We start from the raw sequence: 17,938 nt of genomic DNA, 5'->3' as shown, positions 1-17,938 counted from the left end.
ATTAGAAGCCGACATTGTCCCTGATGAACATAGGCTACTTTTTTTATTTAATTTTTTATTTTATTTTTTTGGTTTCATGTGTGTTTTAATGTTTCCGAAGTGAAGCGAGGGCGCGTCGCTAGTAATATTATAAAGAGGAAAGATTTGTTTGTTTGTTTGTTTCGAATAGGCTCCGAAACTACTGGACCGATTTGAGAAATTATTTTTCCATTAGAAGCGACATTGTCCCTGATGAACATAGGCTACTTTTTTTAAATTTTTTTTTTTTTTTTGGTTTCATATGTGTTTTAATGTTTCCGAAGCGAAGCGAGGGCGGGTCGCTAGTTTGTTCATAAAAGTAGCTAATGGAATAACCACGACCATTTCCATGGAACAATAATTGTTAAAGGTCACCATATTAAGTAAGGGTCAAAAAACTTTTTTTTAAAATGAACGTTTATCTTAATACAGTATTTTCAACGTGCATAGTTCGACGCGCTTGCTCTTTGTTGACAATATTCATTATACTAAGACAAATATGGTTGAATGGATTATTCAAAACTTGACAAATCTCAATTAAAAAAAAAGTCATTAACTATTATATTATAAGCAGCAGTATATGAATTGTGTCTGCACTTTCGTGGTTATTGCACATTATCATGTTGATCAAATCGAACCTCGACATTAGGGAAAAGGTCTTTTGAAATTGGATATTTCAAATGGTAATTACGTCTACGAATTGCGAAAATCGAAGAAAATATTCAAATGGTAATTGATTGTAATGTTTCAAATTCCATAAAGAATAATAAGGAAAGCCTTTATTCTGATCTATTTAATGAAGCAATTTGTTTTTAGTTTAATGTACTTTAAGTACAATGAAATACAGTTGCCTCTTGTGACGCAAGCCTTTCTCGTTTCCTGAGTAAATTTTTAATTTCTTTCCTTTTAAATCCAGTAGTTTCTACCATCTTCGCAAATAAATCAAAATATTTTTTCCTTTGACATCCTCTTTTCTTATTCTCTCCTTCAAAAATAGTTGATTTATAATTTACGGGCTTAAAATCTAGAACTAAGTAGGAGTATAAAATAACACACTCTAAAACAACTGCACAATAAAGCACATAGAAGACGAAGTTATTATTTTGTGTTCACATTCAGAACCACTGACCTACCCCAAGCCCAGCAGAATATCAGTTCGTGTGTCGTATCAATTCCCCTTTGCCGATAACGTATCCCGATGTACACGTGACGTGAAATTTATTCCGGTGATTTATCTTGCATTCATATTACTCGCCAAATTGTGAGGTTTTATCGCAACGTTACACTGTCGGTATTGAAATGATATCTTTCCAAAATTTTACGATCAAATTTCAAAATATTTTCATGCTATTTAATCGTGTATTTGCAACATTTGATTTATTAGATTTAATATGCATAGATCATCAAATATTTTAATGAAATCCAATCATGACCTTAGACGTGATAATTTAATTGTGTTGGTCGTAGTATGTAGAGAGTAGTAGATACAGAGTAGAGTATGTAGAGTCATTTAAATATTAACATAGATCTTTTTAATTTTATCGTAGCTGAAATTGAGTTTCCGGATATCAACAGAATAGTTAAACAAAATATATCATCCGTACTTCAAAATTTTCAAACTGCTGTTGATGTTTATTAAATAATAGAGTATTATAACTTCAAAGTTTTCATAATTCCATACAAATCTAGAGCTGTATACTTGTAGAATGAGGATAAAGTGTATGTTTCAAGCGTGTTCGCTTACCTGAAATACCGTCATAGGTCCACCATTCCTCCCAGCTGACGCCAGTCACGGCTGCAATCAAACCAACTCTAATTAAGTCTGCACAATTCTCATAATGAACATTCTCATTGCATAACTTGTATGCCGTAAAGGCTAACTCGAGTCAACGAACTTTCGGGCCGTGACAAAAGTTAATTTCGTTCTAACTATTACAATTTTACGAATTTTCAAAACAAAGTCATTGAATAACAGGATTTTTTTTATTGCCCTTGTAAGCAGACAGACATACCGGCCCATCTAATGGTGAGTGGTAAACGTCGCCGGATAACTAAAGTATTATCTAATTCTGTCACGACGCAAACATGCATTCCGATAGAAAATGTAGGATCAACGCTATTAATATAATAATCTTTTCTTTTTTTTTTTAGATGGTTGATGGATGGTTAGATCTATAAAAAAAACAGTAACAGTCATGACGAAATGTTACGATCCGCGAAAAGGAATAAATAATAAAGCTAATAAATAATTCTTCTAGCAAACTTTTTAATCAATTTCACTTAAAATAAGAATTCTTTAAAATTTTCTCCGATTATTTTATCTTTTACGAAGCAGCGAAGTGAATGAGTGAATCAATGGAGCGGAAAGGCGTTATTCTTTTGAAACAAAATGTTTTCCCTAATGTTGAGAGAGGGCAATACTGACATCGGGTATTGTTCACAAATCGTAATAACATTGCCGGAAAACGTCAGCTTTTATGTCATTTTATTTTGAAGTCCCTGTTTCCTTTACTACGTATGTCTGCTGTGCAATTTGACGAGAGCAGCAGATATCTCGTCTTCGTCGTGAATTATTTTCCTTCCATACTGTTTCTTTTTTAATACGCTTTTATTAGCTTGGTGCGTATGTGTGTAATGGAATCTTTGAAAGTCTCTAATTTCCTGACCAGTATCAAGAGGATAAAAAAAGAAAAGAAAAGGATAAATAAATAAATTAATTGTTACTATGGCTTGCTATTAAAGCGCGTTTAATTATCATTTAAATTACATTTATTATTAAAAAAATTAGTGTTTCGTTTTTAGGGATTGTTTTTAAATTTGCTGTTTATTATTATAATGTCTCGTAAAAGAAAACTTTTGACGTCTGAGCTTTTAATCTTTTAATACTTTATTCAAACATAAAAAGTCCGCTAAAAAGGAAGTCCCGCTAAAACCAAGTCCATAAATACTGTCCACTGTAGAAGGATTTGCGGTAGATTAAAAATTTTAATTTGCGCTTGCCAAACTTCTCTTAATTAAGATTATGAGATTATGATACTCATAATAATTTCAAAGCAATTAATTTTCAAAAATACTCAGTCGAGATTCTTGGCCTGTAATTATTCTTGAGAATCTTTTCCTCATAACAAGATAGCTCCTCTCAATTGACTGCCTGCGAATTCGTTAGCGAAATTAATTTCTGTTAAATTTTTTGGGGGTGATATTATATTAATTTCGTTCCCCGGACCGTTCGTTTCGTAATAAGTACACGTATTTTGAAACGTGTATTCGAAATACACGCGAATCTGGAAAGTTACTCGATACACGGCTGATTTATGTTTTTAATTTAAATTTTTGCATTCGCCGGGCGAAGTTCGCCGCGGACGCGCCGTGCCGCCTGCATTGCAAATATATGTTGCAGTCGAGAGATCGTTTCCAGTTCCCATTCGATACAGCTTGAGCGAACTGTCGACTTTTAATCTTTTAATGCTACTCAACAAACTTCAGCCTCACAGAATATGTTTACGTTTATTCAAAAATTGAAATATCGAATTTTGAACCTTAACAACAACGTCACAGACTTTTATACTCGGATATTCATAGGCGATGAAGGGATTTTTCTTTTTATTTTCACATATAGATAAATTTGTTTTTATCGTTTCCAAAATAAAATAGGTGTTACTTATGAGGTACTTTAATTTTAAACACCAAAAGAGGATCATAGATCAATATTCTCTTAGCTTGTGTTGTATGGTCTCTTAACCTTAAGGTAATTTAAGATCAAACTTACACGTGTAAGTTTTAGTGCCAAAAACATTTTTTTTTCGGACCTGGGGCCGCACTTTGTACGTGGTCCCCGTGCCTAGGGGGTACGCGGGGTATGTGGGACTTGACGATCTGCAGATGTTGGGAGCAGATCGCGGGTCCAAGGACGTTTTAGGACCCTACCGCACTAAACGACTGCACTCTTACACTCGACATATGATCTTCGCTCGGGGTCAAAACCCGGTCAGAGGGATTCCCGCGGTCAACACTACAACAAGACTCGCGGCATCATCCCTAGGACGCCCGACCGACGTATCGTCGAGGCGATAGTCGATGACAAACGCTGCCGATCTCCGCGGTATGGCAGCCCTGCCAGGCCGCCCGGACGATGCCGCTGGTGTTCCGGGATACCCCGCTGGGTCAGAACCAGTCTGCCGAGTCGGAACGCGATACACCGCCAACCGGATTGCTCTTCCACAGTATGTTCGGTGACGACAGCGACGACGATGACGCGGACCGCATCGCAAGCCGCAGCCGCCGACACGTCGTCCCATCTTCTTAGTGCCAGCGCGCTAGAGTGACGGTAGCGTGCGATACAACCTCAACCCCCTCAGGTCCCCGTGACCATCACCGAGAGACCAAAAAAAGCGTCTAAGTTAACTTTCAATAGAAACGCATTATTAATAAACTACTTCTTGGTTAAATTTTATAAATACTTCGAAAGTATTGTGGTCTGTATTCGTATACTGTACACATTTGATATTCAAATAACATGGAACTATTATGAATGCGAAGAAAAAAATTAATATCTTAATTTCTCTGAATTTCAGTCTTATAGTTCTTTGCAGTTGAATTTTCATTATGCTTAAGTTACTGTAAGAATTAAATCAGAACGGTACGATGAGTCAATTTCTAATTTCGTTAATAATTAAATTACAAATCTGCATTACAATATATTGTCTCGTGAAAATACAAAAGAGTGCAGGGAATATCTTAGAGGGAATATAGTAGCTGTATATCGAAACATGTAAGATTGAATTCTTATGCATTGCTGCATTTTGCAGACGCGATTGCTACGTGGAGCTGGGAAGTGCTCGCCCGGGAGATGCCAGTCAGCATCTGTTTAGTTTTAACTCTCGCTAGACTCGACTTGGCACAATAACGTCTTTCTGAATACAAATGCTGCTCTGTTTTGATTAAAACGCGAGACGTTTGACTTTGTTTTGTTTGCTGATGACAATTCGGTTACAATTATTCAAATTTTGATTTGATAATATAATTATTTATTTATTTAATGAAATGCGACTTAAAATGTACGTATTTACGTAGCAGGGATTCGGAAATGGCTGATGCATAATATAAAACTTTTATTTTACTTATAGATTTAGAGTTTTATATTTAATTCGTGGGTTGTTTAACTCATTGTCCTTATGGTTTTCAATGGCTACCACAGTCCGTAGACGGTTTCAATAGCACCGTAAGACATGAGCTCGAACTCCCGATTTTTTATTGTAGCCGTCAAATCCCTCAAATATGTGGACGCTTCGTGGCAGATATAGTAAGTAAGGTGTTGCGACTTATACGATGTTAGAATTGTATATTTCCTAAACGCATCTTTATGTTAATGCCAACTGACAGCTGTCACTCGTGTAATATGTGTCAACGTCGTTCGTGTGCCCGTCCCTTTTTCTTCTTGCGTCTTCAATGAGTACCGACACAAAAAAGTGTATCGTCGATAGAATAAAAACTATCCATGAAAATCTGCGTCTTTACTATAAAAAACCCAGACGATCACACCAACATACGACTTACAATACGCTCCGCCCTCGGCAATAACGCAAATTTAAACATTTTGCATTTAGTTCGTATAATTCACAAGTACTTACTTACATGGTACGTACATGTATATTTAGTTTTAAATAAAAGGTACCAATACAAAATATTTCAAACCTCCTATGTATGTATGTAACAGAATCGAAGCAATATAGGAACAGTATTGCTTTTAGTGCATCCAACTACGTATCACAGGTATCGACACCGCATTGCATGTCGAAAACGTGAGTAGGTAATTCGCCACCGACGAACCCGACAAAGAGCTTCAACCATGCATCGGAAATGAATCAGTCACCGTTTTCAAGACCAAATGACACATCCTTATCGGTATTTGCACTCGAATTAAGACCCACAGCCTGCGTTTCACAGTTCAATCTCCTTTAAATTTTACAAATGTTAACAGGCGCTACTTGCAAAGACACGTTGTACGATTCGCACATTCTAAATGCATCCTGCAAGTTTCGCGGAGACACTTAACGAATCCGTAATTAGATACAGTGAGCTTGTTCCGAATTACATATAATAATATGTGGGATCGAGGTGCACAATGAAATTAGTGAATTTGTTAAATTTTATTTAATCACCCAAAAATTTACATTTTTTCTTCTTTCGTCTTATTAAGTCTGATTTATACTTCATGCGCAATCTTTTTTTTTTTTTTATTGCTTAGATGGGTGGACGTGATCACAGCCCATCTGTTGTTGAGATATATTATAAGTTCTAAGGTCTCAAGTATAGTTAGAACGGCTGCCCCACCCTTCAAACCGAAATGCATTACTGTTTCACCGCAGAAATAGGCAGGGTGGTGGTACCTACCCGCGTGGACTTACAAGAGGTCCTACCATCATCTGTCATCTGTCAGGTCAGTGTGGCCAATGCTTACACCTAATTATTCCCACATAAATAATCAAATCCATATTTCGGCTGTATCGAAACTAGAACAGATTTTCCGAGGCATTGGTTCGTATAAAAACGAATGAGAACGTCATCGATGTATGAAATAAAATAAATAAAATCACGTGGAAAATAGGCAATTTCACGGTGCATTGGATGCTCTTTGCGTGGATTGTGCAAGACTGCGCCGAGCAGATTCGTCGACGCCCGCATACAACGACGCTTTTGTCGTGGTTATTCGGAACTTAATCTCGTATAGCTAGCTGCCGGTGATATTATTTTGTAGTCAACATTTAAATTTCATACAGAATAATCTATCAACAACTATTGATACATTCTTTATTGTACACACAGTTAATACAATACAATAATTGCGAAAAGTTATACTTTTCGCAATTATTGTAAATGTAATGTAAATATTGTAAATGGCGAGCTTAACTCAACAATTGAGTTATCTACCAGCTAACCGTTCTTAAAGAGGGAGAGCTTTACATAAGTGGGTAGAAGAGTACAATCTAATCAATTTACTTATTGATACAATAACAATAATAATAATAATAAATAAAACACTAATTTAAAATATATCAGACTATATACATACACAATTACACACATAAATAACATAAACATATACATACACGTACATATATAATGAAATAAATACATATAAGTAATACTAAATCGACAGATAGTATATGACATATGTGAAGAGTATTTATTTATTTAGATCCTAATGCTATGCTAATAATGCTATGCGTATCGGTTTGAACACTAGGAGAGTCGCTGTTAAGAATTGGGATCTCATGTGTCAATCCCGGTGAGTGGTACTCACTGTTTAGGGCAATCCTAAGCATAAAGTTTTATATGATTGTTTTTAAATGTAGGAACACACTAATAAGTATGGCAACACAGGTAGTGGCAGTTACAAAAAAAATATGGTCGGGGACGTGTTGTATATTAAAAAAAAATCCATCGCTCTTAATCTAGTTTTTATTGAAGCTGGCACCAAAATACAATCCACGCTCTAAACACTCACGTTGTCTATGCCTTCATAACTACTTTAAATATAAAAAGTTGTGACCTCATTGGTGCCTTTAAAACGAAAAGTAAATTTTAAATTGGTCCACTCTTAAAACCACCTAAACTCTCAGTAGATTTAGATTTAAAAAATTGTATCATACTTTGGACCATTATGTTTATGTTATCATTAGAATTTCTAGTGAAAATTTTAAATGCAGATATTCAAACTGCACGTAATTATTGTAGTAATGATACACGATCTAATCTGCAAATCATAATGGGGAATAAGTACATCTAAGTATATCTATCAAATTCCATGCTTATTATAGAAAATTCACCTGGTACTACAAGAACCCTTTCTGAATACGCATCCAAGTTCGTAGTCAACTGGGGCTCTCGTTACGGGATCATTGAATATTCACTCGAGCATACTCTTGCGTGGGTACTGCTCTATTGTGAGTGAAATAATGGCCACCGATTAAATGTTTTGGACGAATCATTCTATTATTGCTATACCTATCTGTATACATAAAAATAAATTGATGTTCGTTAGTCTCGCTAAAACTCGAGAACGGCTGGACCGATTTGGCTAATTTTAGTCTTGACTAAATTGTACTAAATTGGACTAATTATTTGTGGAAGTCCAGAGAAGGTTTAAAAGGTAGAAAAATATGAAAATTCTCGGAATTATATAAAAATATCAAATTTTGTTTTTCCTTTGATGTGTCCCCCGTCGGACGGATTCTTTTTGTTTGTTTTAAGTTTATTTTATACTAGCGACCCGCCCTCGCTTCGCTTCGGAAACATTAAAACACACATGAAACAAAAAAAAATAATTAAAAAAAAAATTTAGAAAAGTAGCCTATGTTCATCAGGGACAATGTCGGCTTCTAATGGAAAAATATTTTTTCAAATCGGTCCAGTAGTTTCGGAGCCTATTCGAAACAAACAAACAAACAAATCTTTCCTCTTTATAATATTAGTATAGACAAAAGTTTAGGTCTTTTATTTATCGATTGAGGCACTACGAACTCCGGGCCGAGTCAGCTAGTCATTATACAAAAACGACTAGGATACGCTTTTCCGATTACGTTTACGATTTTAATTGATTAAAGGGATAGAACACACACACATATGACTTGTAATGATTGTTAGTTATTGTGTACAAATAAAAGGTCATAAGTGCATTTTGCTTCCAATACCGGCAATATTAAGTGAAATCGATGGATGAATTCTAACAGACGAAGTAGACAATACAATGAATCAATGTTTCAATTACGATGATAGAAGTTAGACAAACACTAGAACAGGTTATTTGAATTTTTATTTATTACTTAGATTGAAAGAGCTCATGGCCCACCTGGAGTTAAGTGGTTACCCGAGCCCATAGACATCGACAACGTAAATGCTGCCCACCTTGACACATCTACGTCGTAGAGCGTTCTATATCTCAGATTTATAATACAACGGCTGCTCCACCCTTCAAAACGAAACGCATCCACACTGCTTCAAGTATCGTGGTGTGTAACCTCTTTGACAGCACATAAGACTTATAATATCCAGACATAGACTAAGACGGAGACTTGACACGGTGAGAGTGTGACTTGTCTAGTATGCAACAAGACGACAGGAAAAAGGGAAAAAGACAAGGTATTTCAACGAAAAAGACAAGGTATTTATTTGAACTTAATACCCAAATGGGCGACAAACGGACGAACCGAACGTTCAGTACCAAAACAGCGAGTTCTTTCTTTCTTTTAAATTTATTATAGCAGTTGTAGTCATAAGAGCTGTAGATGCTTGATGAGGATCACATTAAAATGTGTTCACATTTAATGCTAAATTATTGGGACAAGAAGTGTCATGTTTACCATCTCACGTTGAGTTTAATCTTAAGACGCATCATAGAAGTAGCTTAGCTTATAAAATAGCGCATTATGAAACTACATACCACGAAAACCATTTCAAAACACAAAATGGATATTTCAAAATGAAATTCTCGTGTTCGAAATGGAAGGTATTAAGCACAATAGTAAAAATATTGATAAATGAAAAATGTCTGAAAGAGTTGTAAAATCAGAGCCTAGATATCTTCCACCTTACGTATTCAAACGGTATCGTACAGCGCGCGATTGTGGAACCAGTATCTATGCAAATTCTTTGACATTCCCTCTTTGTATATTTATCTGTTGTTATCTTAATGGACTGCTTGCTTGCTTGCTTATATGTAGTTGTTGTATGTAAAGACGATCAAATAATGGACGTATCTGCTTAGAGGATTTTTCAGAGAATGCTTCAAACAATTTGTTTATAAATTAATTATTACTAATGCTCTAAAGATTTTTTAATTTTTTTTATATTATACATGTCGGCGCAACATCACTATTTGGTTATCTAAGATTAGTTTAACTGTTTCCTTAGTATTACCTATGTTATCGTTGTACACTTGAAATGTAATAATTGGAATTCATTGGAAAAGTGAGTCTTAATTGCTGTTACTATGGAAGGCAGCGTTGCCGACGTCATCATTTTAAAAACACCATGGAACCTGCGCTTGCTCCGTCATACATAGTACAATTTATTTATACACTATTAACTGATTCACTTGTTAAGATTTCTTGAAACAGTAATATAGTGTTAAAAGAGTACTAATCAAGTGACTCCGGACATAATTGTCGGAAATGTTTGAGTAGCTTCATGGAAGATAAGCCACCAGTAACACTTCACTCTGGCAGAATTATTCATCGACCGGCCTAAATCCCCGAAGTCGTGCTTCAAATTTCCGCGTAAAGACAATGTTCAGCGTAGCAAAGTTAAATTAAAGTCAAATGCGGATTCGGCTGTGGTCCGTCGGAGCTTATGCAGACCATGCCACCTGCGCTCCGAACTAGAAGCACTGTAAACACAATCTGTATTGAGCCTTTGGAATATGCCCTGGTTTATATACTGTATTCTGAGTGTATTGTATAATATTCTAAATTAAATTTTATACGAAATCATAATGGCGTAATAGATAATACATCCGGTTTATTCGTATCGAGCAATGCGACTATGCCAGTGTTAAAATCGTGCAGGCTGGTATCAAGTTTTCGAATTATATAGGATTTTTTTATTGCTTAGATCGGTGGATGAGTTCAGGGCCCGCCTGGTGCTAAATAGTTACCGGAGCCCATAGACATCTATGACGTAAATGCTGGCACCCACCTTGAGATATGAGTTCTCAGATCTCAGCATAGTACAATGGCTGCCCCACCTTCAAAACGAAACGGATTCTGCTTCACGGCAGAAATAGGCAGGCTGGTGGATAGGTACCATGCAGACTCACAAGATGTCCTACCACCGGTAGTAGGTTTACTTTATATATTTTTGGGTCCTCGTGGCTTAAAGAATAAGACGCCCGGTGCATTCGTATCAAGCGATGCGACTCTACCGATATTCAAATGTAACCTGTAGCCACCTAAAACCAGTTACGTGATGAGCTTGTTTATCAGGCTATGTAATAAATAAATATAAAATTTTAAAATTGGAGTATAATAGTATTTTTAAATTTGAAATATCTTATTTGTGTAATTAATACTCTACCTGGCTTTTTATCATCTAAGAACGAGGAATAAAGATGAAGGAACACGGAACAACAAAAAAACTTTTAAATTATGAATATACCGTCACCTGCATCATTACTATTGAATGAATTTTCTACATGTTAACCGTGCTGCGTTTACACAATTTCATGTCAATATTTCTTAGCTTAAAAGGTGTGTAAACAAAGGAGCGTGAAACAATGCGAGGAGAGCAAACAGACGCCGTAAAGCACGTCAGGAAGACGAGCCTATATATAATCAGCTTAGTGATAAATTGGCAAACAGCACGCGAGCACAGGTTCTTCCGAAGTCATTTGACAACTGACATCTGTCGCGACTTGTTGTTTGTACGGTCGATTGTTATGGATAAATTTATTTGATGTGTGAATGTTTATCTGTTTTAATGAAAGAAATTTAATTTGAGTATTAATTGGTACCTTCATATCGTATAGTTCAGTGAAATATGATTTATTATACACCAAAATTACATACAAATGCAAAACGAAAACGACTCTTCTAGGCAACTGACATATAGACATATAGAGAAAATATTAATTGCACGCTACTTACAGATTATACGGACCCAAAATATCATTTGACCGTAAATTACGTCTATGATGACGATGCCCTTATTGTGAGCTCGCTTGATCGGCCTATATTTACAATATTATTGAGGTTTCGACCTCATGTCTCAAGATGGGTGGAAGAATTTATGTTGTGACGTCTATGCGCTCCAGGATCCATTTAATATCAGGGAGATCATGTGTGCTCATCTGTTCAATTAGATCATAAAAACATACTGGCATACTTTGTAATCACTGTCTTCATAAATAGCGCACTGATGAATCTAATTAGCTTTTATTTTGTAATTATATTTCAACAAATATGTCCGAACTTCAAAGCGGAATTGATACTGGGAAAATTTAATACGTAATAGCTTAAAAGATACCCTATTTTATCAAAAACGAATGAAGTCTTACGCTACACTTAATCCCGTACATTATATTAAATGAAACATCTTACCTGCAAAATATAGAAGTATTTGCAGTAGGGCAGACACTGCAGCCGTACCCACGAGTCTGTGCATTGTCTACGACACGCTTACTTCATGGCCCGACATTGGAAGTTATTACGACACATTTTCGTAAAAGATTTCCATTATTAATTTGTTTCATTGTCGACTAATACCGTTTAACATATTTCAATTGGCACTTCGTTCTTCATATTTGCTCTGAAATCAAAGTACATTTGTTAGCTCTATTGTGAGGACACAAAATATTTTTTTGTTTCAAATTTTGTCTGGAATTCTAGATTAGTATCAAAGTAGTAGTGCTTTTTGTTCATTGTATTGTACTTTACAGCATTACTTATTTTAATTCTAGATTATACTGTACTTATAAATTAAAATGACAAATCTTACACTAAATGTTAATTTATATTCGATGTAATATTGTTTCATTTATATTAACTAAATATCTTATCGTTTTCTAGCTGTGACAGCTGTTTGTTTCGTTCGTAAATTATTACAGCCCTGATAAGTCTCCCTTTTGGTTACATGACTGTAACCGGATTACGAACTAAAGAGAATTACTGTTTTAAAGACCGCTGGGCTATTGTTCGTGTTCTGTAGTACGCTGATAATGGAAATTTGATATGTCGCGTACCGTGTTGTTCAGCCCCTGAATTTTAGACCCCAGGTTTGTTTGCCTCATCATATAAATAAACGTAAAGTAGTGTGGCATCACGCGAAGCGGTCGTTAACCCTGCCTCACGGTGTACTAATGGAGAGGTGAGGGTGTCATTGAGGCCGCAACATAACCGTTTCAGCGCAGTCTGAATGTCAGCTAAGGAACTATAATTAGCTTTGGATAAACTAGTTTCCGGTTTACGGGTATAAATTTCAAGGACGTATTCGATTGGTTTATTTTATCTGTTCGATTTGGAATTGGTTTTTTAATTAGTAATAAAACTAGAACAGCGATATCGGTTAACTCAAAATAAATGCGAAAGATGCAAGTCATTGCCATATTTATTTAAAAAAAAAACTTATTTGTCATTCACTGTTAAAGAATAGAAATATTGAAAAAGGTATGTATCCATTTTTTACTTTTTACAAAATTGTAACGAATGATACTACAGCGGTTGAGTGGGGGAGTATTTTTTAAAAGGTCCGCTTTTTAAAAGCCACTACGTAGTCGTATTGAATGCGTTTTAATGAAAAAACATGCGCCGATTCGCAACAGCGAAGGGAATTAAAACCCTCGCCCGGTGCCGGATGCATCGGTCGGAATTTTCATTACCCCGAATATCATTTCCATGGGAAATTTCGCTGGCAATATTTTGTATTTTACAGACTTCTGTTCTGACTGAGCCCTTTCGTATGTTGCCGTAACCTTATCAAGGTAAGCTTTATGTTTAACTTTTTGGTGCCTAGTTTTTCATTGCATTTCTGATTTATTTTTAAGCGATACAACAGTCTGTCTTTCTATAAAGTATTAATTATAAAGCTTAATTAAATACATTTTATATTTGATTTTCTGTTGATTTATATATTTGGGATGCTTTAAAATGAGGTCAGCCATATGATTTAATAAGTAAAGTATATAGAAATAAAATAACAAAATAAATAAATATCAAATTATTAACTACACAGGTAAATATTACAGGTCTAAATATTACAGACCGGATTGCAGGTAAGAAATTGCAGATACTTAAATTTTTAATTAACATTATTATTTCGTTCAATCTTTAAATCATGGTTTCATTTAATACCCAGTCGAATATAATATTCATGTATGAATTAAAAATATATAAACACCACTAGTATTGTAAAACTTATGAAAATTTAACATAAATACAATAACAACACAAATGAATAAAGTAATACATATATTTCAAACAATTTCTTTTGTTACTAGCTTCGATTATGTTTTAAAATGCAGACGTAAAAAAGTACTCACTGCTCTATAATATTTGAAAATTATCTCGGGAACGAGTCACTTTTTGAATTTCCTCTCAATTGTATTTTACACTTCCATAAAGTAAAAGTTCAATGATATGTCTCAGCGTCTTAGAATACGAAAGTTATCGAAAAGTTCCCGCCATTTCGCGTACAGTCTAAGCTCTGTGCCCATCTACCCGCCAGCATGTGCGCGGTACGACTGAAGGCTTGTACGAAAACAGCCTACACGTTCCTACTTGTCTACCTTTCAAGCTTTCCACAGCTAGCTCTAAGTTCAAAGGGACGTATAAGTCAACTGCGTCCATTTGAAAATCAGTTTTATTTAGCAGTGACAAAGACCGTTAAGCAACAAAATAAACGTCATTAAATACGTTTTTCTTTCTTCGAATGTTTGATTCGATCTTGTCTAGATTGAAAAGAGATTAAGAACCGAGGTCCATCAAGTAGAAATAGGAGTACAGTTACGTATATATAAAGTTGATTTCTAGTTAAACTAAGCACAACGAAATCTGTGCGGCATACCAGAAAACGTGTAAATTTTTCCTTGCGAGACAGAGACAAATACAGTTTTTCGCGATAAAGGGAACGGCCTACGCGATTTTCGCAGTGGGGATGATCTTAAAATGTCTCAAGAAACGATATCAGAATAAAAATACTGCTATGCTATCTCTTCTGATTCAATGTAGATTTCTTACTACACATACATACTGGGCTATTTTTTGATATCCTCTACTCTACATTCGACTGCCGCTATAACAAAAAGTGCATCAATGAACCTAAATGTAGAGTCGTAGTAGACCTCATTCATAAAACATTAGCAGGGAACATCCTCTCAAAGGACCTAACTCCAAGTAGATGTTGTTTATTTTGTTAGAAAAGAAAGCCTGTATACAACGGAGAACGCCACATGTCAGAGCATGAATAAAAGAAGAGCTATGTTTCAGACTTTCAAAAGTTTAGTTGGTATTTTTCGAAGCGATACCTATATTTTTCATGTTAGAACCCGGTCTTTAGTGAAAAGTCGAATCAATAAGTTGTATCGAGGCTTTGGAGGCTTCATCTTATTCAAACGTGAGCAGAATCAACTATCATTCACACTAACGTTGTGAATTTAAAGTTCATTGTTACTCATTGTTACTTTAGCCATGATTTCGAGATGGGGTGGCTTGTTTTAAATAGAAGTTCATTTTATATTTTAAGGCACCGAATGAATTCATGTACTAACTGTCTACTTCATATAAAATCTACAGCCTAAACAAAATGTTTTGACTTTTAATAGATACTAGTGATACCGCAGTAGTCGAAATTCGACTATAATCAATTGAAATTATAAGTTTCAACATTATTAAAGATTTCGGCAAGACTACACTATAGATAAATACTTGTAATATTAAAGATAAACAATACTAACCTATTCTCAATTTGACTACAGACTTTAAGCAATAATAAATTTTGACAATAAACAAAGAGTATACGTGTGTGTGTCTAATACATGGTAGTGTGTCTAATGTTTTCTTTATTGATTTAATTTATCTTTTATGCATCATTTAAAATAAATATTAGCATTGTGCACTTCTTCTCTATATTCTCTATAAGTGTGGAAAATTTCATTCTCCTTCGTTCGCTCAATTTTTGTAAAAAGGGATACAAAGTTTTTGTTTCACGTATTAATATATACGTTATTATTAATATTATTAATATCACGTATTAATAGATATTTAGTAAATACATAATATATATCTCTCGACTTCTTCGCCTTCATTAAGCCAATTACGCTTATTATTTTACTGTTTTGATCGCTAGAATTTGATTCTAGGCTTAATGTTTTTATTGTCAATAAGATCTGTTAGCTTTTTATATTGGGGTACAATAAAAGTATACTGTAATCAATACTATTTAAAATTGAAAAATAGGCTACGTTGAACTGTTTCAATCCAATGAATTGATACTATTGTATTAAAGACCATCTTCAAGACTAAGCCGCGTCTCTTAAAGCGAGAAATAACTCTATACCTACCTACCTACTACTAAAACCAGGTCTTTGAAAGTGAGAAATAGCATCCCGGTATTACTCGGTATACCCTGCTGGGCCATAATCAGCGGGTGGGAACGTGATACACCACCAATCGGTCGCTCGCAGACGCTCCGTAGAACTACAACTCCGAAAAAGTGCTGTCACGTAGCGTGTTAGAGTTTGGGTAGCGCACTTCGCGGCCTCATACTCTCAGGTATTTACCCTTTACCTTCACCGATAGGCCTCCTACAGACTAAACGACTTTCCTGCAGTCTTGTCCCATGCCTTATTCCCGCCCGGAGCACGAACCCGCACCAGGACCAGCCTGGACCGGATCGAAAACGCAATGCACTGCCAGTCGTCTCATCTCCCTCACTGGGCGGATAGGATCATTTATTACTGGTAGAAGGACCTCTTGTGAGTCCGCACGGGTAGGTAATACCACCCTGCCTATTTCTGCCGTGAAGCAGTCATGTGTTTCGGTTTGAAGGGCGGGGCAGCTGTTGTAAGTATACTGACACCTTAGAACCTATATCTCAAGGTGTCTTTGTTCTTTTGTCTATGGGCTCCATGTAAATTCAATGTAATTTAGAATTTATTGTTAGCTATAGATAAATTACGTTTCAAATTGCCAGAATTGTAAAACGGCAATTTCGTGTGTAAAGACTTATCATTAAAGATCCATTAGAACTACACTTGTAATAAATACAGATGATTTTGAGCAAGTAGCCAGTTCGTTCAAATAATATATAAAGTAATTTATGAGTCTTGCGTTTGACCCTAAATTTGCGCAATAAATTATAGTTTACTTTGTCGTTTATGAGGGCGGCTGCAGACATAACCCCGCGCGGAGCATGTGTAACAGATTGCGGCAATAAGGGAAATTGTCTTTTTTATGAACGCCGGCTACGTAAAGTATTCACGTGGTGGAAACGAGTTAAGACGGAGTGGTACTCCAAGTAAGCAGAGATCTGCCTTAGTGATTGACTTACTGCAAAGCAGCAACGCTTAAAGACTAAAATTGTTTCATAAAACTACTTTTACGATTTAATCTGACGTGGATTAATTTGTAATTTCAGACTTGAGACTAGATTCACAGTTTTCGTGGTCACGGCTGACAAAATTATTATTTGTCAATATTTGTATATTATGGAAACTATAGTGTAATGTTTTTTATCAATATTTTTTTATTGTAGTTTAAGTTTCTTATGTAGGTAGAAGCAAAAAAATATCTTACTATCCATTTGCATAAATTATGCTATATACTATTCTTGAAATTTATACAAAAAACGTTGTGTGCTGACTACGATATCTTGTCTTAAGGTGAGTGGCGACATTCAATCAGTTGACTATAAACCGTTCACATATTTAAAATTTTGTATAAATATTTAACTGTATAAATTTTATATAGTTATCAGATTTATCAGGAACTAAATAAGCCCAACATTACTGATATTTTTACGAAACATTTACGATAAATCCGTAGTACGTTAATTTATAACTATGGTATATTACATTATGCCTAATGATAAAAGTTAGTATGTACAGGCTGTCGTGGTTAAAGCATAAGATGCTCTATGTAGTCGTACTAAGCGTTGCGTGTACAAGTCACAAAATGCCTTCAGAGTTTGACCACCAGCATGACTATGCTGATGCTACTATGCTGACTATGCTGATGCTCAAATTTTACTAAGGAAATAGATATTTGACCAATGTTCTCGAAGCCGCTCGCGTAGGTAAGTCTTACGGGCCTGCCAATTAATGCCACGAAGCAGCTATGTGTTTCGGTCTCAAGTTTCGGTGGCACAGCCGTTAAAAAACAATATTGAAATTTTCATCCCTGTTTCAAGGTGGTGGTTCTGGTAGTCCTTA

General features: G+C 35.3%; 1 protein-coding gene across 1 annotated transcript in view; it reads right to left on the bottom strand.

Annotated features, from left to right (window-relative positions):
• Window positions 1–12,321, bottom strand: part of LOC114248524 (Carbonic anhydrase-related protein B) — a 29,369-nt gene extending 17,048 nt beyond the window's left edge. Inside the window, exons 1-2 of the mRNA XM_089732364.1 lie at window positions 12,114–12,321; window positions 1,763–1,813 (exon numbers count right to left, since the gene is read on the bottom strand). Of these exons, the coding sequence (XP_089588490.1) occupies window positions 1,763–1,813; window positions 12,114–12,177 (115 nt within the window). The 5' untranslated portion in view covers window positions 12,178–12,321. The remainder of the gene's footprint in view (window positions 1–1,762; window positions 1,814–12,113) is intronic.
• Window positions 12,322–17,938: the final 5,617 nt, after the last annotated feature.

The sequence above is a fragment of the Bombyx mandarina genome, chromosome 13, assembly GCF_030267445.1.
Source record: "Bombyx mandarina strain Sakado chromosome 13, ASM3026744v2".
Lineage (NCBI taxonomy): Eukaryota > Metazoa > Arthropoda > Insecta > Lepidoptera > Bombycidae > Bombyx > Bombyx mandarina.
Note: the sequence above shows the minus strand (reverse complement) of the source record. Positions and strands in the feature narration are given on the sequence as shown.